This window comes from Oryctolagus cuniculus, chromosome X (assembly GCF_051225735.1).
Source record: "Oryctolagus cuniculus isolate XC-2025 breed Fujian yellow rabbit chromosome X, ASM5122573v1, whole genome shotgun sequence".
Lineage (NCBI taxonomy): Eukaryota > Metazoa > Chordata > Mammalia > Lagomorpha > Leporidae > Oryctolagus > Oryctolagus cuniculus.
In genome coordinates, this window is record NC_142888.1 from 22,700,871 (window position 1) to 22,720,826 (window position 19,956).

The following is a 19,956-nucleotide window of genomic DNA, read 5'->3' on the forward strand; positions in this document are numbered from 1 at the left end:
ACACTCACAGTGTATCCTAAACACATCTTTATTTTTATTGTTACTTTTCATCAAATTTTATACTGAAGAAGAAATTGTGGACAAATTCTCTTATGTTCAGAGTTATAGTCATTGTAACAGCTGAGAATCAAATTTACAAAATATAGGTAAAGTTAAATATTGTTTTAAGATAAACCTCTATTGATTATACAAATGATTTACTATTTGATATGGCAGATGTGTAAAAAAGTTAAACTTAAGGAAAGAGGTTATGTAGAAATAAAGTAAGATCTGTGCTAGACTTAGAATTTTCTGAAAGAAGAAGATTATTCCTCCACAGTGTGTATTTTTGAATAGTGACAATTCTGGGTGGCATTTATTTTAATTAGAAATGTGCAGTTTGTGGAGAGCCCCTGTACATCATCCTTCATCTAATATTCAGAACTACTTTGGATGCCAAATTATTTTAGAAGTTGTACATTAGTCGGAAAACTAAACAATGAATATAGAAACTTGGAAATATGTGTGCATCAAATACTGTTTTCAAATTTAAAAAACCATCTTTGGGGGCTGGTGTTGTGGCATAGCAGGTAAAGCCACTGCCAATGATGCTGGCATCCCATATGGACACTGGTTCATGCTGGCTGTTCCACTTCTGATCCAACTCCCTAATAATGGCCTGAGAAAAGCAGCAGGTGATGGCTCAAGTGCTTGGGTCTCTGGCACCCACATGAAGCTCCTTGCTCCTGGCCTTGGCCTGGCACAGCCCTGGCCATTGAGGCCATCTAGGGAGTGAACCAGCAGGTGGAAGACCTCTCTCTCTCTCTTTCTCTCTCTCTCCTTCTTCCTTTCTCTCTGTAACTCTGATTTTCAAATAAATAAATAAATCTTTTTTTAAAAAAGTCTCATTCTTAAAGTTCTTTTAAAAGGAACTCATTTTAGAGTATTTCAGGCATGGAAAGCCAAGACACTCTGGCAAAAGATCTCTGCGAGTGAGATCCCAGTGGAAAGAACAGGTCTTCAAAGAAGGAGGTACCTTTCTCTGAAGGGAGGAGAGAACCTCCACTTTGACTATGACCTTGTCTAAACAAGATAAGAATCGGAGAACTCAGAGGGCTTCCATAGCCTTGGAAACTCATGACTGGAGCATAGGGAGACTACTGATGCCATAGACAGGAGTGTCAATTGGTAAAGTCAACAACAGGAGTCACTGTGCACTTACTCCTCATGTAGGATCTCTGTCCTTAATGTGCTGTGTATTGAGATTTAATGCTATAACGAGTACTCAAACAATATATTTCACTTTGTGTTTCTATGGGGGTGCAAACTGTTGAAATCTTTACTTAATGTATACTAAACTGATCCTCTGTAAAAAAAAAAAAAAAAGAAAAAAAAGAAATTATCAACTCCCAACTTGACTCTCACTGGGATTAAACATGACAATAGGTCTGATCTGATTTCATCATCATTTAAAAAAAATCATCTATTATTTTTCACTTTATGTTTCTGTGTGAGAGCAAACTGTTGAAATCCTTACTTAATGTATGCTAAGCTGATCTTCTGTATATTAAGATAATCGAAAATGAATCTTGATGTGAATGGAGGGGAGAGGGAGTGGGAAAGGGGAGGGTAGTGGGTGGGAGGGACGGTATGTGGGGGAAGCCATTGTAATGCATAAATCGTACTTTGGAAATTTATATTCATTAAATAAAAGTTAAAAAAAAAGGAACTCATTTTAAACAGTTATTGAATAAAATACAAATTTCTTTCAAAGCATGTTAAGAATTTTAGTGAGTTAGAATGGAATGTATATAATACCAAAGAAGAAATTTAATATTTTAATCATTATTCCATTTCAGAGGGGTTAGTAACTATAAAAACACCAACTAATAAAATGTATTCATTTCCTATTGCTGTTGAAACAGAATTGTTGCACATTTAGTGACTTAAAACATTATAAATTTGCTATCTTCCAGTCTGGAGATCAGAAGTCTTATATGAATCTTATTGGGTTAGAGTGAAGTGTTAGCAGGGCTGCATTCCTCTGGAAAACCCATTTCTTTGCCTTTTCCAGTTTGTAAAGGTTGTCTACATTCCTTGGCTCATGATCTCCTTTCTCTATCTTCAAAGCCAGTATCTCCAACAAGTTGAGTGCTTCTCACGCTGCCAATATTTCTAATTCTCCCCTCCTTACTTCTTCCCTTATTAGGACCCTTGCAATTACATTGAGTCCACCCATTTAATCTTAAATAATCTGTGCAACTCCAAGTCATCTTATTATCAAACATAATTCTATGTGTAACTTAAATTCTCCTTTGGCTTGTCACCTAACATGTTCACAGGATCAGGGATCAAGATATAGATATGTTTGGATGAAACATTTTTTTTCTGCCAGGATGCTGAACAAATCTCTTTCACATAGTTGAATTATACAAGAATGCCTAAATAGTGCATTTCTATTGTGAAATTTAGGGAGATAAAGAAAATATCAAAAATTTTAAGTACCCTTCCTACATTGTCTATCAAGTAAATGAACAATTAATTTCTTTTTAATTAATGGGATTTAATTTAAAATTATAATATCATTTTGGGAAAATATAATTATCAGAATGAACAACTAGTTGTTGTCAGTAGACATACAATTTCACTTGAAAATTAATGTTTTGCATCCCAGTAATTATCATAGGATGACAAACATTTGACAGTATTCAATGTATTTATTGCTTTTTAAAATTTGTATTTTTTCCTGTATTCCCTAATTAGACTTTCCAGAATGATGAGATACTACAAACAATTTGGGGGAGAATGAGTTTAATATTTGGAAATACAAGTGTAGTATTTTTACTTGTTTATGATGAAGGAGTAACTGAAATGTAAAAATGACACTTTTGCTTTTATTATTGCTAATTTTTTATGATAGAACATGGCTATAGAGCAGTAAGACTGGCTCCAAAGGCAATTTCAAAACAGGAAATATGAAAGTAAATAAGTAAAAAGTCTTTAATTATAATAGAAATAGTTCTATAATTTCTTATTGTACACATCTAAATTGATTGACTACTCATTGATAGTAATGAAGTTGGTTATTTGGCACCATTGTGAGGAGTTAGAATTGTTAATAGACAGTTAGAAGGGGACCCTGTGGTAACAAGAAACCAGATGTTTGTATGAAACCTGACATCCACTTACTAGACAAAAGACATTGCCTCAAAAAAATGAAAAGATTGATAAGGAACACACTAGGCCCCATACCCATAGGTAACCATGTGAGAAACTAGGCTCTGGCATCAAACCAGAACGCACGACAAAACAGCATGTCTCAAGTGCTTAGCAATTGATCAGGTAGGCATAACCTGCCTTAATTGGTCAGGTCAACCATGTTTCTCAACTCTTAGATCTCCCAAGTGGTTGACACAGTAGTGTTTGCTCACTTGTCAGGACCTGTGACCACAGTGCAACAGACATAGAAAAAAACAAAACAGACCCCTGATGTAGTGAAACTGCAGAAGAATTAAGCAATTGATATGCAGTTCCTATATACGCTCCCAATACTCAGATCCAGATTAACCACTCCCTTGGGCACCTCTCCTGGCAAGCAAGATTCTGTTTCTCCATAAAATCTACTTTCACTTGCTTTGTTCATGGCCCCTTTATTGACCACATTCCTGTAAAACCATTATATTTTGAACCATAATATAAAAGGCCCTTCTACTGTTCACATTTTCAAATTACCATTACTAATGAACACACATACACACACACACACACACACACACACACACACACAGAAAGAGGGAAAGAGAGAGAGAGAAATGCATTTTAAGTTGACATCATTAAATATATATCTTTTTTGAAAAATTTATTTTATTTATTTGAGAGGAAAAATTACAGAGATAAAGAGAGACAGAAAGAATTGGAGATCTTCCATTTGCTGGTTCACTTCCCAAATGACTACAACAGCCTATGCTGGGCCAAGACAAAGCCAGCAGCCTGGAACTCAATTCAGGTCTCCCATGTAGGTGTCAGGGGCACAGGTACTTGGGCCATATTATGCCGCTTTCCCAGGACCTTTACCAGGGAGCCGAATCAGAAGTGGAGCAACCAGGGCTCAAAACGCCAGTCATGTGTGATGCCAGCATCGCAAGCAGCAGCGTAAACCACAACACTGGTCTTATATGTATTTCTTTACTGCTGTTGACCTCTTCAAAAAAAGATTTATTCATTTATTTGAAAATCAGAGAGAGTTGGAGAGAGACAAGGAAGGAGGGAGTGGGGAGAGGGAGAGGGAGAGGGAGAGGGAGGTGGAGAGGGAGAGGGAGAGAGAGGGAGAGAGACTGAGCTCTTCCATCTGCTGATTCACTCCCCAGATATGGCCAGGGCTGGGTCAAGCCAAAGCTAGGAGACAGAAGCTTCTTCCAGGCCTCCCATGAGGAGTCCAAGCACTTGGGTCATCTTGTGATGCTTTTCCCAGGCAATTAGCAGGTAGCTGGATCAGAAGTTGAATAGCCAAGACTTGAACAGGTGCCCATATAGAATTCCAGTGTCATGGCCAGTAGCTTTACTTTACATTGTGGCTATGCCACAATGCCAGTTCATTGCTGTTGACTTCAAAGCATTACTAGTAGATAAAAAAAAAAAAAAACTAGAAATGCCCCTGGATGAAGATGTGTATGATGAGTGTATTTAAATCACATATAGCTTGAAACATTTTTCTCACTGTTTTTCCTACCTGTATGAGCCATAAATAGTGCTAAGTGTTCCCAGTGAAGGTTTCCCCTTAGTGGTTTTTTTTTTTTACCCAGTCCTTTTCCATTGTCAGGTTTCCTTTTTTTCTTTCTCTTTTTTTCCCAAGCTTTATGGTGATATGACTGTCAAATAAAATTATATATATATATATGTATATAGCATATATATGTATATATACACACATGTAAAGTGTAAGATGTCACATTTTGATTAACATATGCGTTGTGAAATGAATACCACAAAGGAAAACTGAGCTAAAGTTAGCAGAAGGGAGGCAATAACAGAGGTCAGAGGACAAATCAACAAAATAACAAAAACAAAAGAAATAAGTCATGGAAACTAAGATTGGGGGTTTTTGAAAAGATCCACAAAACAAAGAAACTCTTAGTGCACCGCCTAAGAAGTAGCAGGTGATGACTCAAGTAGCCAGGACCTTGCTACCCAGATTTGAAACCTGGATTGAGTTCCCTGCCCTTGGCTTCCAGCTGGCCCAGCAGATAGCAGATCTATTTCTCTCACTGTCTCCCTTTCTTTCTATAAAATAAAATAAAGGAACAAAGATATCTAGAGAGATGATGCATATTTAATTAGCTTGATCTCATCACAATATATTATATACACATATAAAGCACCATTTCATACTCTGTACTCTGTAAATATAAAATAACTATGTGTTAACTGAAATAATAATAAAAAAGGAAAAATAGAATAAACTTAACTCAGATGAATAAAGAGTCAGTAGCACTTCCTAGAGATTGAATACAGTGCCAGAATTCTCATTTAAAATGCCATCATGGGGAAATGTTAAAGGAAATTATTGCTTAGCTAAAAAAGCTTAAATGATGTGATATGTCTCAAATACACCTGCTAGCTTTAAAAAGGCTATCATGTGTGTCTTCGAGGATATAATACAAAGTCGGCATATTTTTGTCGTATCTATAGTCAAGGAACTTTTTTGAAGACCCTGGTATTTTCAAACCTGACACTTGTATTTCCAGATACTGCCTGTTTGATAAAGATCCAATTTGGGAACCTGTGTTGTAGCAAAGGGTTAAGCTGCCGCTTGCAATGCTTACATCCCATATCAGAGTGCCTCATTAAATTTTGCTAAAGATTTACGTATTTATTTGAAAGGCAGAGTAAAAGAGACAGCGAGTGAGCAGGGTCCTAAGCACTGGGGCCATCCTCCGCTGCTTTCCCAGGCCATTAGCAGGGAGCTGGTTTGGAAGAGGAGCAGCCAGGACTCCAACCCGAGTCCATATGGGATGCCATAAGGATATAGGAATAGCTATGCTATGTTATATGCTATGCCACAACCCCGGCCCTTACTAAATTTTAAACTATTTCCAATCCTATTCCCTTCCTGTCTTCCGCAGCAACACCATGCTTTTTAAGGATTTACTTATTTGAAAAGCGGAGTTACAGAGATGGAGGAAGAGACAGAGAGAGAGAGAGAGAGAGAGACTGCCATTTTCCATCTGCTGATTCTCCAAATGCCTGTAACAACCTGGGCTGCCCAGGCCAAAACCTGGAACCTGGAGTTTCATCCGGGTCTCCCATGTGGGAAGCCCATCCGGGTCTTCCTCTATCGAAATGCCAGTGACACAAGCCGTTGGCTAGCCGTGGCGCCATGTTTTCTGTATTTTTTACTGACAAAGACACCACCAGGGTCCAGGGCAGTCACCCCCACCTAAATCCTCCCCACATACCCACAGGTCATAAGGGAAGACTAATATGTTCGCCAGGAGCCCATGGAACTCCTCCTCCCTCCACCCATGGAAATCCCGAGCTGCATGTAGGGGTAGGGGGCGGAATCCTGGAACCCCGATTTAAACCTGCGTGGGAATTGGCCCTTTTCTTATAGGTCATATTTTGCACACATGGGTCAACCAGCTTTATGAAGAACCACATAACTTTATTGTAAACAAGGTGCAAACCAAAGGGAGGAAACAGGTGAACGTGTGGAACGCACAACACGCCCGTCAGGTCCCGGGGCGTCACCCCGTGGCAGTGGGACAGTCTCACTCACCCCGGCCCAGCGCGAGCTGGTGGAGGTACTCCGCCATGCTGGCGTCCGGGCCCCCATCCTGCGCAGGTTGGTCAGGGCTCACCCAGCTCCTTGATGTGCTGCACCTGCTGCTGCAGACGCGCGGTCTCCAGGTCTCCAGCAAGTGGCAGAGGTGGGCGTCGTCCCTGGCGGCGGCCAGCTGGTGCAGCTCCAGCAGGCTCTGGTTGACGCTCTTGGCCAGGTAGAAGGCGCTCTCCAGGGCCCGGAGGCCACCCTCCCAGTCGCTGTTCTCAGGCTCAGGGACGGGGCGGAGGAGGATGCGGCCCCCGCGCTGGTTCTGCAACCTCATCATCATCTCCGCGCGCTCCCTCTCGGTCCCTGAGCGCCGCAGGAAGTCGTCGGCCAAGCCCGTCAGCGCCACGTCGTCGCCGGAGAAGTAGAAGGCCATGGACTGGGCCACGTAGGAGGCATAGAGCTGCAGGTGGATGTGGCTGGGGACGGCGGCCTCGCGGTCGCGCTGGTAGTTTTGCTTCACGTTAGAGGGCTTGGCGGCCATGGCGGGTGATGGTGGCACAGGTGGTGCAGGTTGAGGGATCACAGTGGGGAAGGCAGAGAGGCTGCACAGACCAGAGGGAGGACAGAGGATTATTTAGCATCCGTATGGCGACAGAGTTTCTTCCGAGTAGTCAGAAGGGGAACCTTTTGAGGATGGGCTTCTGGTTGGTGGAGGCGGGTTTCCGGTTGGTCGGGAGGAGGGTGGCTCCGAGCTGTACAGTATTGATGTAACCAAACTGACAGATACAAGTGGCCATTACTGGGGAATGGCATGGTATGAGTGAGGTTAAGGGTCAGAAGGTCGTTGATCAGAGGCAGAGGGCAATTGTCAGGGGGTGCAGGGGACACTACAGTGTGTGGCCTTTACTGAAATTTAATTTGGAACATAAGTACAACCTTTTTGAGTTACCTGGATGATTTTTTAAGCATCTTATTTGAATATTTTGCAAATCTCACATTGTTAGCACTGTTTTCTTATTTTTTAAAATTTTCACTTAACATGTAATACTTGTGCACCTTAATGTGACACAGGGCAGTATTTCAACCTATACAAACACCACAAACTGGTCAGATCAGGCAATCAGCATCCCATTGCTCCACCCTTCTCTTCGAGGTCTTTAGACAGTACATAATACATTGTTGTGATAGATAGTTGCCTGACTGTGACATGGAACACTAGAATCTATTATGCCTGCCTAACTGTGTTTTGGGTACCTTTTTTTTCATGATGAGTAAATCATTATACAGAAGTTCACACAGCTTGGAAGGAGTCAAGCTTTCAAATGAAGACTGTTAGACACAGAATTCCATGTCTCCAAAGAGGGGATGAAGACGACTTATTGCATTCGTTCTGTGTCTATGCACCTTTTATGAGGACTACTACACTGAGAACACACATTAAAAATTATCAAAATTCCCACTGCTGGAATGAGTCATTTCATAGAACATCATTGAAGGAATAAAAATAAATGACTCTGAGGACAGTTAAAGTACAAACGATGTTGGATGGGATGAATACATCCACATGGTTAACAGTGTTTTCTCTAAGAATCTATCTAAAGAAAAGTGTACACTTACCCAGAAAGAGCAACTCTTGAATGTCAGGGGGAAAATATCACTGAAATTGTTCATTTGGGGATCCAAATAGGAGAGAAAGTGTTTCTAGGATTATGCTAAAAGGTTAAAAGACTAGAGAGAACAGGGGAGTGACAAAAGTTCATTAACAGTGAGAGATAGGGAGGTGGAAAGGCTCACTGTTGGGACATTGTGGCCTAGCAAGTAAAGCTGCGGCCTATAACAACAGCATCCCATATGGGCTCCAGTTTGATTCCCAGCTGCTCCATTTCTGATCCAGGTACCTGCTAGTGGCCTGAGAAAATCAACAGATGATGGCCCAAGTATTTATACCCCTGTCACCCAAGTGAGAGACTTGGATAAAGTTTCTGGCTCCTGGATTTGGCCTGGCCCAGCTTTGGCAGTAGTGACCATTTGGGGAATATACCAGCAGATGGAAAATTTTCTCTCTCCCTCTCTCTCTCTCTCTCTCTCTCTCTCTCTCTCTCTCGATATGGGGGGGGGGGATGTCTGTGTCCCTCTTTCTCTGTAACTCTGAATTGCAAATAAATCAATTTTTTTCAACAAAGGGATGACTCACTATTTTGGATATTGGAGCTGGGACTGTTATCACAGAAGTGTGCACTTGAGCATGAGGAGAAAAGTGGAGGTGGCTGGAGTTAATAATGTCTAGCAACTGAGTAAGGAAATCACAGAAATGTCATGATATAGAGGTTTAAGTCACTGAGGAAACCTGCCATTGGAATACAGCTTTGTGATATTAGACTTCTGTAGCTAGCAAAACCACAAAAAGCATGACAACTAGTGAAATAAGCACATTTGGAAAATATTCGAATAAGATGCTTAAAGAAATCATCAAGGTGACTAACTCAAAAAGGTTGTACTTATGTTTCCAAATATTTAAAATACTATATAGTGCAGAGGGCCACGCAGGTTGCCCATGGAACGGAGCTCTTGCCCCCAACCACTGTGGCATTCCACCCCTGCTGTAATGGCTCTTTAAAGGCTGTCACTGCCTACTTCCTGCAGTACTGCCCAATCATGAATGTGTCTTAGGCATTAAAATGAAATGACAAAATAAAATTTCACTAAAGGCCATCGATATGTGATAGCTTTTTTATATTCGCTCGGCCCTTAAAAATTGCCTACCCGTTGTATAAAAGCTGACTTTACTTTTAAAAAAGATTTATTTATTTGAAAGTAAGTGTTTCACAGAGAAGGAGAGAGAGAGATTCCTTCCATCCACTGGTTCACACCCTAAATTGCCCCAATGGCCAGGGCTTGGCCAGGCAGAATCCAGGAGCCTTATTTCCATCTGGGTCTTGCTCTTGGATACAGCAGTCGAATGACTTGGAGCATCTTCCACTGCTTTCCTGGGACCATCAGCAGGGAGCTGATTCCGAATTGGAGCACCCGGAACTCAAATTGGCACCCATATGGGATGCCAGCATCACAGATGGCAAATTAACCCACAAAGCCACAACTCCGGCCCACTAAACCTAGTTTTGAAAGCATACATTTTAATTTATTATTGATTCTCATTTTAGTTGAAAGGCAGAGAGATAGAGACAGAAAAGATTTTTCTCTCCACCGGTTCCCTTCCCAGATGCTGATAACAGCAGGGGCTGGACAAGGTGGGAGCCAGGAGCCCAGAACTCCATCCTGGGCGCCATGTAGGTGGCAGTGTTTCCAGGACTTGACCATAATGTGCTTCCACTCAGGGTTTTCATTGACAGATTCTAGAATGCGAATCAAAGCTAGGTCTTCAGCTTCCAGCAATCCAATATGGATGTGGCGTCCAAAGTGGCGTCTCAACAGCTGCTCTCACATCCAACCCCGGTTTTAAAATGTAGGTTCTTATAATTCTGAAGGGCTAGCGTAACACCGCTCCTACATCTTACCTGTCCTTTTTTTCTTTTCAGCCAGTTACTGAAATAACTTTTTTGTCGTTTCTGGTGGGAATGTTAGGTAATGCAATTCCAAAATATGAGCAGCTTTCAGAATCAGTAAGTTGCAAAGATTAGTCTGAGAAACTAAACTTCAAAAGTAGGTTTTAAAAGAACAGTTTTTTAGGTGTATTAATTAATTTTGAAAGGAGAGAGAGAGAGAGAGAGAGAGAGAGAGAGAGAGATCTCGCCTATCCACTGGTTCAATCCCCAAGTGCTTGCAATGGCCCCGAACTTGTATCAAAACCAGGATCCAGGAACTCAATCGGGGCCTCTCACACGTGTGGCTGGGACTCAGCTGCTTGACGATGCATCCCAGGGTCTGCAGTAGCAAGAAGCAGGGGTCAGCAGCTTGAGCTCATTATTGAACCCAGATACTCTGACATAGGATGTGAGCAGCTTAAAAGTTCTCTTAACCACTAAACAAAACCACAAAACAAAACCACTAAACAAAACAGCCATCCCAAAAGGATAAATGTTCCTGGGCGTTTCTCATTATTTTCCTAAATTTCTATTTAATTTCAATTCTGTCTGTCTTGTCTCTCTAGCAAACTGGAAATTTCTTAAGGTCAGCATCCTTAGATTTTACCGTTTTCTATTGTAGAGCTTTTGTGGTCACTTCGGCAGCACATAAACTATTGTAGAAGTTTCTTTACTGGGGACTTAATAACAGTGGTGAACTGCATATTATTTTACTTTTTTCATGTACTTATTTTTAATGGTGAGAGAATGCTAACTCCCTTCTTCTGGTTCACTCCTCAAATATCCGTAATAGACAAGGCTCGGCCAGGCCGAAGCCAGGAGCCTGGCACCCAATCCGGGCCTCTTACGTGAGTGGCAAAGACCCAGTCACTTGACCCATCATCTGCTACCCCCAGGGTACACATTAGTAGGAAGCTGTAATCAAAACCAGAGCCAGGACTCTAACTTGCACACTCTATCACTTGATGTACGTACCCAAGCAGTGTCTTATTACTGTGCCAAATGCCCTGCCTTGGAACCTTGAAATTATTTCATTTTGTATTATAACTTATAGAGGTAAATTAGTAGATACCATTTTAAATTACATAAAGAGTGCTAAATCTTACCTTAGTCTACTGAATACATATTCACAGATTACAAACTCTGATTGGTTAGTATGGGGCTTCTAAGATCGGACTCCACACTCTGTGATGTGATGTCATTATTTCACAGTTCAATTTTTACTTGTGGGGATAAGGAAAATGGGCCTTTCTACTACTGCAAGCATTCTCACATAAGAGGCACACATGGGCAGGGTTTCTGACATGTTCCGCTTCCTGTGCTGATCCTTCAAAGTGTATGCTGTGTGCTCAATTGATTTCTGCAAGACAAATTGATGCTTTGAGCCAATGCAGAGAGCCCTGGTAAGCACTGTGTGGAATAAACATGGACCAGCTTATAGTAACATACATTAAAGTCGCAAAACCTAGTTTTGGTGATAGTAAACTGCTTATTAAAGGATACAGGATCAGGCCGGCGCCGTGGCTCAATAGGCTAATCCTCCACCTAGCGGCGCCGGCACACCAGGTTCTAGTCCCGGTCGGGGCGCCAGATTCTGTCCCGGTTGCCCCTCTTCTAAGCCAGCTCTCTGCCATGGCCCGGGAGTGCAGTGGAGGATGGCCCAAGTGCTTGGGCCCTGCACCCACATGGGAGACCAGGAGAAGCACCAGGCTCCTACCTTCGGATCAGCGTGGTGCGCCAGCTGCAGCGCGCCGGCCGCTGCGCGCCAGCCGCGGCTGCCATTGGAGGGTGAACCAACGGCAAAAGGAAGACCTTTCTCTCTCTCTCACTGTCCACTCTGCCTGTCAAAATAAATAAATAAATAAATAAATAAATAAATAAAAAATAAAGGATACAGGATCTAAGCCAAAAGCTACAGTATGAATACTAATGAACTAAAGTTCCTAAAGAAAGTTGTCAAGGTTATGATATACAGCTGTGAGGTTAAAGTGACTGGAATAGGGAAAGCAAGCATGCCGGGTATTACTTAATACACAGGTTCTATCTGGCTCAGAGAAAATCGTCTAAAGTGATAAATAGATTACGGAGATAGTCGGGGTCAGGCTGAAGAAACTGAACAGGGGCTGTCGTTGTGGAGCAGCAGGTGAAGCTGCCCCCTGCAACAACGGCGTCTCAAATCAGAGTGCCGGGTTGAGACTCAGCTGCTCTGCTTCGGATCTACCTCCTGCTAATGTGCCTGGGCAGACAGCAAGTGCTGGTGTCAAGAAAGGATCAGAACATCAAGAACATGCAATCAAAGCTGCTATGAGAAAACCCACGAGAGGTGTTAGTGTGTTCAGGAGACAAGCCACCCAGACCATGAACTCAGAGAAAAAACATGTGGCGAGAAGCAGATGCACCAGGAAGAGCCTGTCCAGACACACTCCTCCAAGGTAACATCTGCTTCCCTGAGCTTCCAAGGTCTAATGTCAGCGATAGCCATCATTCCCAGACTTCTACTAAGGGGCAGCATCCCATCCAGGACCTGCCCGCGAGAGCCAGACAGTCTGGCCCTGCTCTGCACACTCGTACTGCTAGGCTGTGCTTTACTGTCTGAAACCATGGCTCACAGGCAAATCCTGCCTCAGAAGCTGCCCCACTCGTACAGCCCTGCCCACCACACCGCAACCCCACACAGGCCTGGTCCTCCCTAGCCAAAGCATCCAGGGAAGAGCGGTGCTCAACAGGAACCCTTTCCCTACCTGGGCTGGATGCCCTGAATCCTGCTGCTCTTCCTGGTCCACCTTTGGAAGCAAGTCTTCCAGAGTTCCTCAAACTCTCCTGACCCGGAGAGCTTACGTCTTGCTTCCCATCCTGGTGATGCCACCTGCATGAATACCTCCTCATCCTCATCTCCTGGCACAATCTCCCTTCTTCAGCACGGGAAATGTGGTCAGAGCTTCTCCTCCCCGCTTACATCTCCTGACCTGAGCCCCGCCTCCACCACCACTAGGTCTTCTGTCTTGGGCTCCCCTTCCTCTTACCGTGTTTTGTTTGGCCTGAGCTCCGGTTCCATGCCAGTCATCCCTAGAGTTGGGAATGCTTTGATGCCTGAGTTGCTGGCTCTGATCCTGCCTCTCTTGGAGAACATGCCCAAATACACTGTAAATCCATGCCTTTACCATCTGTGTCGTGACCCTCCTTGACCCTCCAGGACTCAAACAAGGAATGCACGTCCACCCACTGGGCTGAATCAGCTGCCTGCCTGCCATTACCAGTGATGTTCCCATAACTTGTGCTAGACAGTAACCAACATTATGTGCAGTATCAAGTCCTCCATCCCCCAAGACTCCACTGCTCAGCATTACACACTGTTGGCCCTTGAGTCCAGGGCCCCTGCTTCCTCAAAAGGGTCTGTATTGACATCTGAGCTTAGGTTTCCTTTTTCCACATTGTCCTTTATACAATGACATGTTAATGAATAAGGTTTAAAAAGTCCCATTGTTTAAAATATAAAATACTTTTATTGAGGCCCCCCAAGATTATTTTATGTCATAATCATAAGGGTAAAAAAAGTAGCATGCTATGTGACTTTTGAGAATGGAGATAAAATAAAAGCATATATCAGCAAACATTTGGTGCTTCTATTTGAAATGGAATTCTGACCATGAAATTCTCATTTAGACACTTCATACCCAGCAAATCACTTAGCTTAGGTGGTTTTCAGCTTGAGGAAGAGTTAGGCAGAGCTTTCCAGAGAAAAAGAGGGATGATGGATGTATCCAAAGTGAAGAAGAGGTAGGGCATGATAAATGTGTGTGTGCCCATGCAGGAGAAAGATAACTTAGAAATACATGAAGAGTTAGGCAGAAGACTCAATCAAGAAGGTGGAAACAGAAGGGGCCAGAAGAGTCTGGGAAAGTTTGTCGAGCAGAACAATATTAATGTGTTGGGAAGAGGGACGCCTGGGGTCCCTAGGTACTAGGGGAGGGAGCAGGGTGAGTGATTTAAGGTTAATGATTGACATTGGACAATGGTAAGATATTACAAATAAAAATACTTCAATGGATAATACCAATTTTAAAAACAGTTATGGTTGTGATGGTGAGCACATATGGGAGTATGGGTGGGTGGGGGAGTGGTGAGTGTGGGGACATGTTTGGATAGAATTGTATGGGCACACCCCATACTGTGAACAGGTTACATATTTCTATATCCTGAGTTTTCTTCCTTGAGTATACCTCTGCTTGTTGATAAGATATTGCACGGTTTTAAAAGTTACGTTGTGGAGACTTGGTAGCAAATCATGTTTTAATGGATGTAGTGAAAAAATAATATAAACAAAGCATTACAAGGAACTCCCTCTCCTCCTTCCCCATATTTCTCACTTCTTCTTTGCTTTCCTGATATGTGGCCAATTGACACTAGATCTGCACAAAAGGTCTTTAGTCCTGAGCCCTATGGAGCTGTTCAGTTTATTGTCATGCTGCATTTGGTGGAAGAACTAAGAGCCTACAGGGACAATCAGATGAGCCCTCAGGGTGCAAAACCATGGGACTTCTGTAGAAAAAGTGCCAGGTACCCTAATTGCCTAGGGATACTTCCAAGGCCAGTGAGGTCTTACACTCACAATCCTCTCTAGGGGAGGAAGAGTTGTGTCTCAAGTGTGCACAATCTTAGGCGCAAAAGGGGGTCAGGTGGCCACTGTTGTTGAGAGCTCTGTTTGTGGAAGTAGTAGGTTGAGATGCCTTCAGGATTAGGTGTGAAGCACTGTATGTTGTAGGACATACCTGGCTGTGAGAAGAGGAGGTCCAGGGCACGGGGAGGGACTTCTATTTCTACTTTTGTAAAGGTTGTTAGTGGAAATATATATGCCATTAGCTGTGTAAAAGAGATAGATACCCAATACTATGCATTATTGTGTATTAGCAAAAGACATTTAACAAGCCAAGGAGAATGTATTGTTTGCTCACAATAACATTATGAATATTGGGATTTGTGATGAATTAGGAGTCATTGTAGATAGTCAGGGCTATGAAAGGGGCTCAGGTAGTGTCATGTTGAAGACAGATTCCCTTTTGTGAAAAGCATAGATATTGAAGGGGCTTCATTCTGAAATCTAGATATTAAGCTCAGAGGGACATTGAGGAAAGTCTCGTTTTTCAATAATACTTAAAGCAGTGTTTTTCTATCTGAAACATAACAAGAAAGCGTAGCTATGCTGTAAACTCCAAGGGAAAGTGAGTGCACAACATGGGTTTTGATCAAAATGTGCTATATGTTTTGATATCCTTGAGGAGATAGGAAGTATCAGAAGGGCACCAACTTGTATGTATAAGGGAGGTGGGAAGACAAGGAGAGTCATTTTGGAAGGCAGTGGCTGCCATATGGATGATCAGATGGATAGTAGGAATGATGTTGGGGAGACTAGAAGAGGAGAGGAGAATGCAGAAAAGACAGACAACAAAAATGGTGAGGTTAAGAACCCGATGCGGGGACCTTAGGTTTCCTGTTTCGGCATCTTGAATAGAAGCCAACTACCTCCTGACATGTTCTTCTTGCAGCATACCTGAGAATGTTTCCAGTTTCACGATGTCGTCCACGTCTACACATTCCTGGATGAGTCTGATAAGATCTCAGATAAAATGGATTTCCATTCAGAATAGGTATTATACTTTTGATTGAGAATTACAAACCAGGATTGGATACATTGAAGTTCATCCACTGTATTAGTCATGAGAAAGACAAAAATAAGATCAAAGCATTCTTTTCATGTTGATTCAAGATTAATATTTTGATGTGTTTACAAAGAACAGCAATTAAGTTGCCACTACAAAGGTCTGCACCCCATAACAGAGTGCCTGGAATTGAGTTCCATTTCCACTCTCCATCCCAGCTTCCTGCTAATGTGTACCCTGGGAGGCAGCAGGTGATATCTCACGTACCTAAGATTATACCACTCATCTAGGAGATTCAGATTGAGGTTCAGGTTCCTGGATTTCACCTGGTCCAAACTTGGCTGTTTCAGACAGTTAGAGAGTTAACCAGAGGTTGGGAGATGTAGTCTCACTCTCGCTCGCTTGCTCTCTCTCTCCCTCTCTCTGTCACACACACACACACACACACAGGTAAAAAATAAAAAATAAGTAATTTTTAAAAAGTCCTAGAAGCTGGCATTAATACTGGGGTGAAGACAGCAGAGTGCAGTGTGCAGTCAGTTCTTCATCTGAGTCGTGTTAACATATTGTCAAGGTTTTCTAAAAAGTTAAAATCTCATATTTTAAAATGAACAAGTTTGTTAAAAGGGATATCACAAGAACATGATTCTCAAAGTTTGAACAGGAAGATTTCAGAGAGGAGAGAAAAAGCAGGGTGTTGTATGCAGAGACCAGGAAATATGGGGCTGTGGAAAGATACGGGAGAGATGTAATCTTCAGGGGAAGTTCTTGAAACTTAACAAACTGTGACAATTAAGGTAACAGAAAAGTCTCAGTAGGGAGCGCTAATGGGAAGGCACATGAAGTATGGGTCTGGGCCTGAAAAGAGCAGGCAAATTACACCGTGGTAAATAAAGTAGAGTTTATGGCCTAGCTCTTTGAGCCCTGTATAAAATACTCCAAGACCAAAGCTTGATCCTCAGTGTCAGGAAGGACATTGAGGGAGGTGATTGTTCAGGAGAAGCTACCTCGCAGGATGACCCGACCGTAAGCACATGGGTCTCAGGACTTCCAGTCATGGGGAGAACTAGCAGGGTATGCATGAATGGAGCTTGCAGGCCTCCCAGAGAAGAACCCAGCAGGAAATGCAGGGATACAGGTAGTGGCCATCCTAGGGATGTTTGGGCAGCATGCATGGATCCAGGATGCAGCCCCACTAGGGGAAGAGATGGTAGGAACTGCATGCGTAGAGGACAGATCCAGAATAAGGAAAGTATGGCAGGTAGTGCCGCAGTACAGAATGCAGTCAGCCTAGGGGATGGACAGGAAGTGCACATGGTGGAATTTTCATTCATCCAGCAGGAAATGACGAGTTAGAGGGAGTATAGAGCCTAGAGGGGGAGCTTGTAAGAGATTTACATGTGGAAGGCACAGATGGCCTAGTGCAACTTAAACAGGAAGTCCTGGGTGGAGAGAGCATCCACCCTCAACAGCAGACATCAGGAGGGGCACGGGCAAGAAAAGCTTTCCACCCAGGGAAGGAATGGGCAGGAGATGTATACACAGAGGGCCCAGCCAGGTTAGCTGTGGTCTGACAGGAAGGTCATGCATAGAGAGCATCCCTAACCCATAGGAGAACTCCAAAATAGGTACATGGATAGAGAGGACACCTAGAATAGGCAAGCTGATGGCAGGAGCTGCATGTGCAGAGAGGCCATGCATCCTACGGGAGATTGTTACATGTGCATTGATGCAGTCAGCTCAGGAGAGGTACTAGCAGGTGTCACAGGATGGAGGGAACATTCATCATGGGGGAGGGGACATGACAGGTGATCCATGAATGCAGGGTGCAGCCATCATAAAATAAATAAAAATAATTGAAAATGAATTTGATGTGAATGGAATGGGAGAGGGAGCGGGAGATGGGAGGGGTGCGGGTGGGAGGGAAGTTAAGGAGGGGGGAGCCCTTGTAATCCATAAAATGTACTTTGGAAATTTATATTTACTAAATAAAAGTTTTTAAAAAAGCAATTGAAAACACGTGTTCACACAAAAGATTGCCCATGAACATCCTGGTAGTGTCAATGATAATAGCCAAAATGTTGAAAATCTCAAACTTCCGTTAACTGAAGAATGGATTAATAAATTGGAATGTATCTATATAACAGACTCTTTTCTAGTCATTAGAAAAGATAAAGTAATAATAAACACAAGAATGTGCTTGAACCCTGAAAACATCAAATGAAACCAGACAGATACAAAATGCTGTACATATTATGGTCCCTTTAATATTGATGTCTAACACAGGCAAGCCCAGAGATGCAGAAGTAGACAAAAGTTTACCAGAGACAAGTGAATGGGAAGAAATCGGAGTGTGGGTTTTCATTTTAGAATGATGAAACTATTCAGGAATCTATTACTGACAACTATTTCATTGAGAACACACTAAAAAGACACTGAATTGTACACTAGACATGATTATAAAGGGTTATTTTGTTACGAGAACTTTACATTAATAAAATGAAAAATAAAACAATAACAACGAAATTCCTAACCGTGGTTCTCAAACATGGGTAGTACATTACCTGTAAAAGGACCAAAACAAAAAAGGACCACTAAATTTGAAGAGAGGAAAACAAAAATTATAAAAAAGCCAAGAAGGTACTCTTGATGCACTGGATTCACAGAGAAGAGGCAAGAAAGACATAACCAGGTTTCAAATGTGCGTGTAGTACGTTCAGTCACTGTGGATTACACGGCTAGAACAGGAGAATCAAGTGGACACTGATCCGTGTGTCCTGTGAAACAGGTGATGACAACTACACAAAGATAACATCATGGCAGTGATACAGGCATGAACACGTCACAATAGTTATCCCAAAGGAGAGTGGCACATACTATGCCCAGTTCGATGGAGAATACAACTGATCAGTGTTGTTGAATGAGCGTGGACATAGAGGCAAAACCTTGTTTGGTTGCTCTGTGAGAGAGCACAGTGGGCCTCTTGCTGGAGGTGACTTAATGTCTGTCAGTGCCCTGCGACTTGCAAAGGGATGTAAAATAACTCAAAGGCAACCTAAGGCTACCATCAGGCAGTCACCCTGGCCCAGTTTCCTGAAGACAGGGCCATTTTCCCACCAGGAGATAATTTTGGAGGCGAATGCTAAAGCCAAACCAAAAGTGAGCACTTTCTCAAACGCAGGGGGTGGGCTCATGCAAACAGACTCCCATCACAGCCATTTGCAGGCTATGCGTCATCAGGGCGCACTGGTCCCCTGTGACGTCACAAAGACTGAGGCGTCACAAAGGCTGCTCCCCAGCCAGTGAGGGACACGGTGGGTGGGACTAAGCACTGGCATCTGGAGAGGCCCAAGCCAGCAGGAAAATCAAGCTGAGCCGATTGGGACCCCAAGCCCAGCAACCATCATGCGCGGGAAGAAACCCAGCAAGAAAGCCGGCAAGCGCAGGAAGCCCAACGTCTCCCGCTCTACCAGAGCCGAGCTGCAGTTTCCCGTGAGCCGTGTGGACCGCCACCTGCACCACGACCGCTACGCGCAGCGCCTGAGCTCCTCCACGCCGGTTTTCCTGGCGGGGGTCCTCGAGTACCTGACCTCCAACATCCTGGAGCTGGCTGGCGAGGAGGCCCACAAGAACAGCAGGATACGCATCACCCCGGAACACATGAGGAAGGCGATCGAAAGCAGCGAGCACCTCAGGGACCTGCTAGAGGAGGACCCCAAGCCCCAGGATGAGGACGTGGCCCAACCCGAGGAGAAAGAGTGAGGCCTGAGCCAGCGCCTGGCTGCACTGCGCCCGGGGCCTTGCCCAGCCCCCAGACTCCCGTGGAGGAGGGCGCCTTCAGCATGTGCCAATAAAGTGTTCAGTTGATTCCAGGATTCTGAAGGCCCCTTTCTGTCATTCGGAGCGGGGGTGCCTGTGGAAACCCGGAGGGTGGAAGGGGCGGTCGGCGTGGGGACTTGGAGTCGGGGAGTCAGACAAGCCGGTCCAGTGGTGGCGATGGGCCTGGAAC

The 19,956-nt window shown here is 43.5% G+C and overlaps 1 protein-coding gene and 1 pseudogene across 1 annotated transcript; one reads left to right on the forward strand and one right to left on the reverse strand.

The window, feature by feature from the left end:
* Positions 1-6,643: 6,643 nt before the first annotated feature.
* Positions 6,644-7,415, reverse strand: LOC149119573 (ferritin heavy chain pseudogene; annotated as a pseudogene).
* An 11,502-nt stretch (positions 7,416-18,917) lies between these two features.
* On the forward strand, positions 18,918-19,734 carry LOC100357425 (histone H2A-Bbd type 1). The gene has a single exon (XM_002719820.4). The coding sequence runs from the start codon at positions 19,353-19,355 to the stop codon at positions 19,707-19,709; it is 357 nt and encodes a 118-aa protein (XP_002719866.2). The 5' UTR covers positions 18,918-19,352; the 3' UTR covers positions 19,710-19,734.
* The last annotated feature ends 222 nt before the right edge of the window (positions 19,735-19,956 follow it).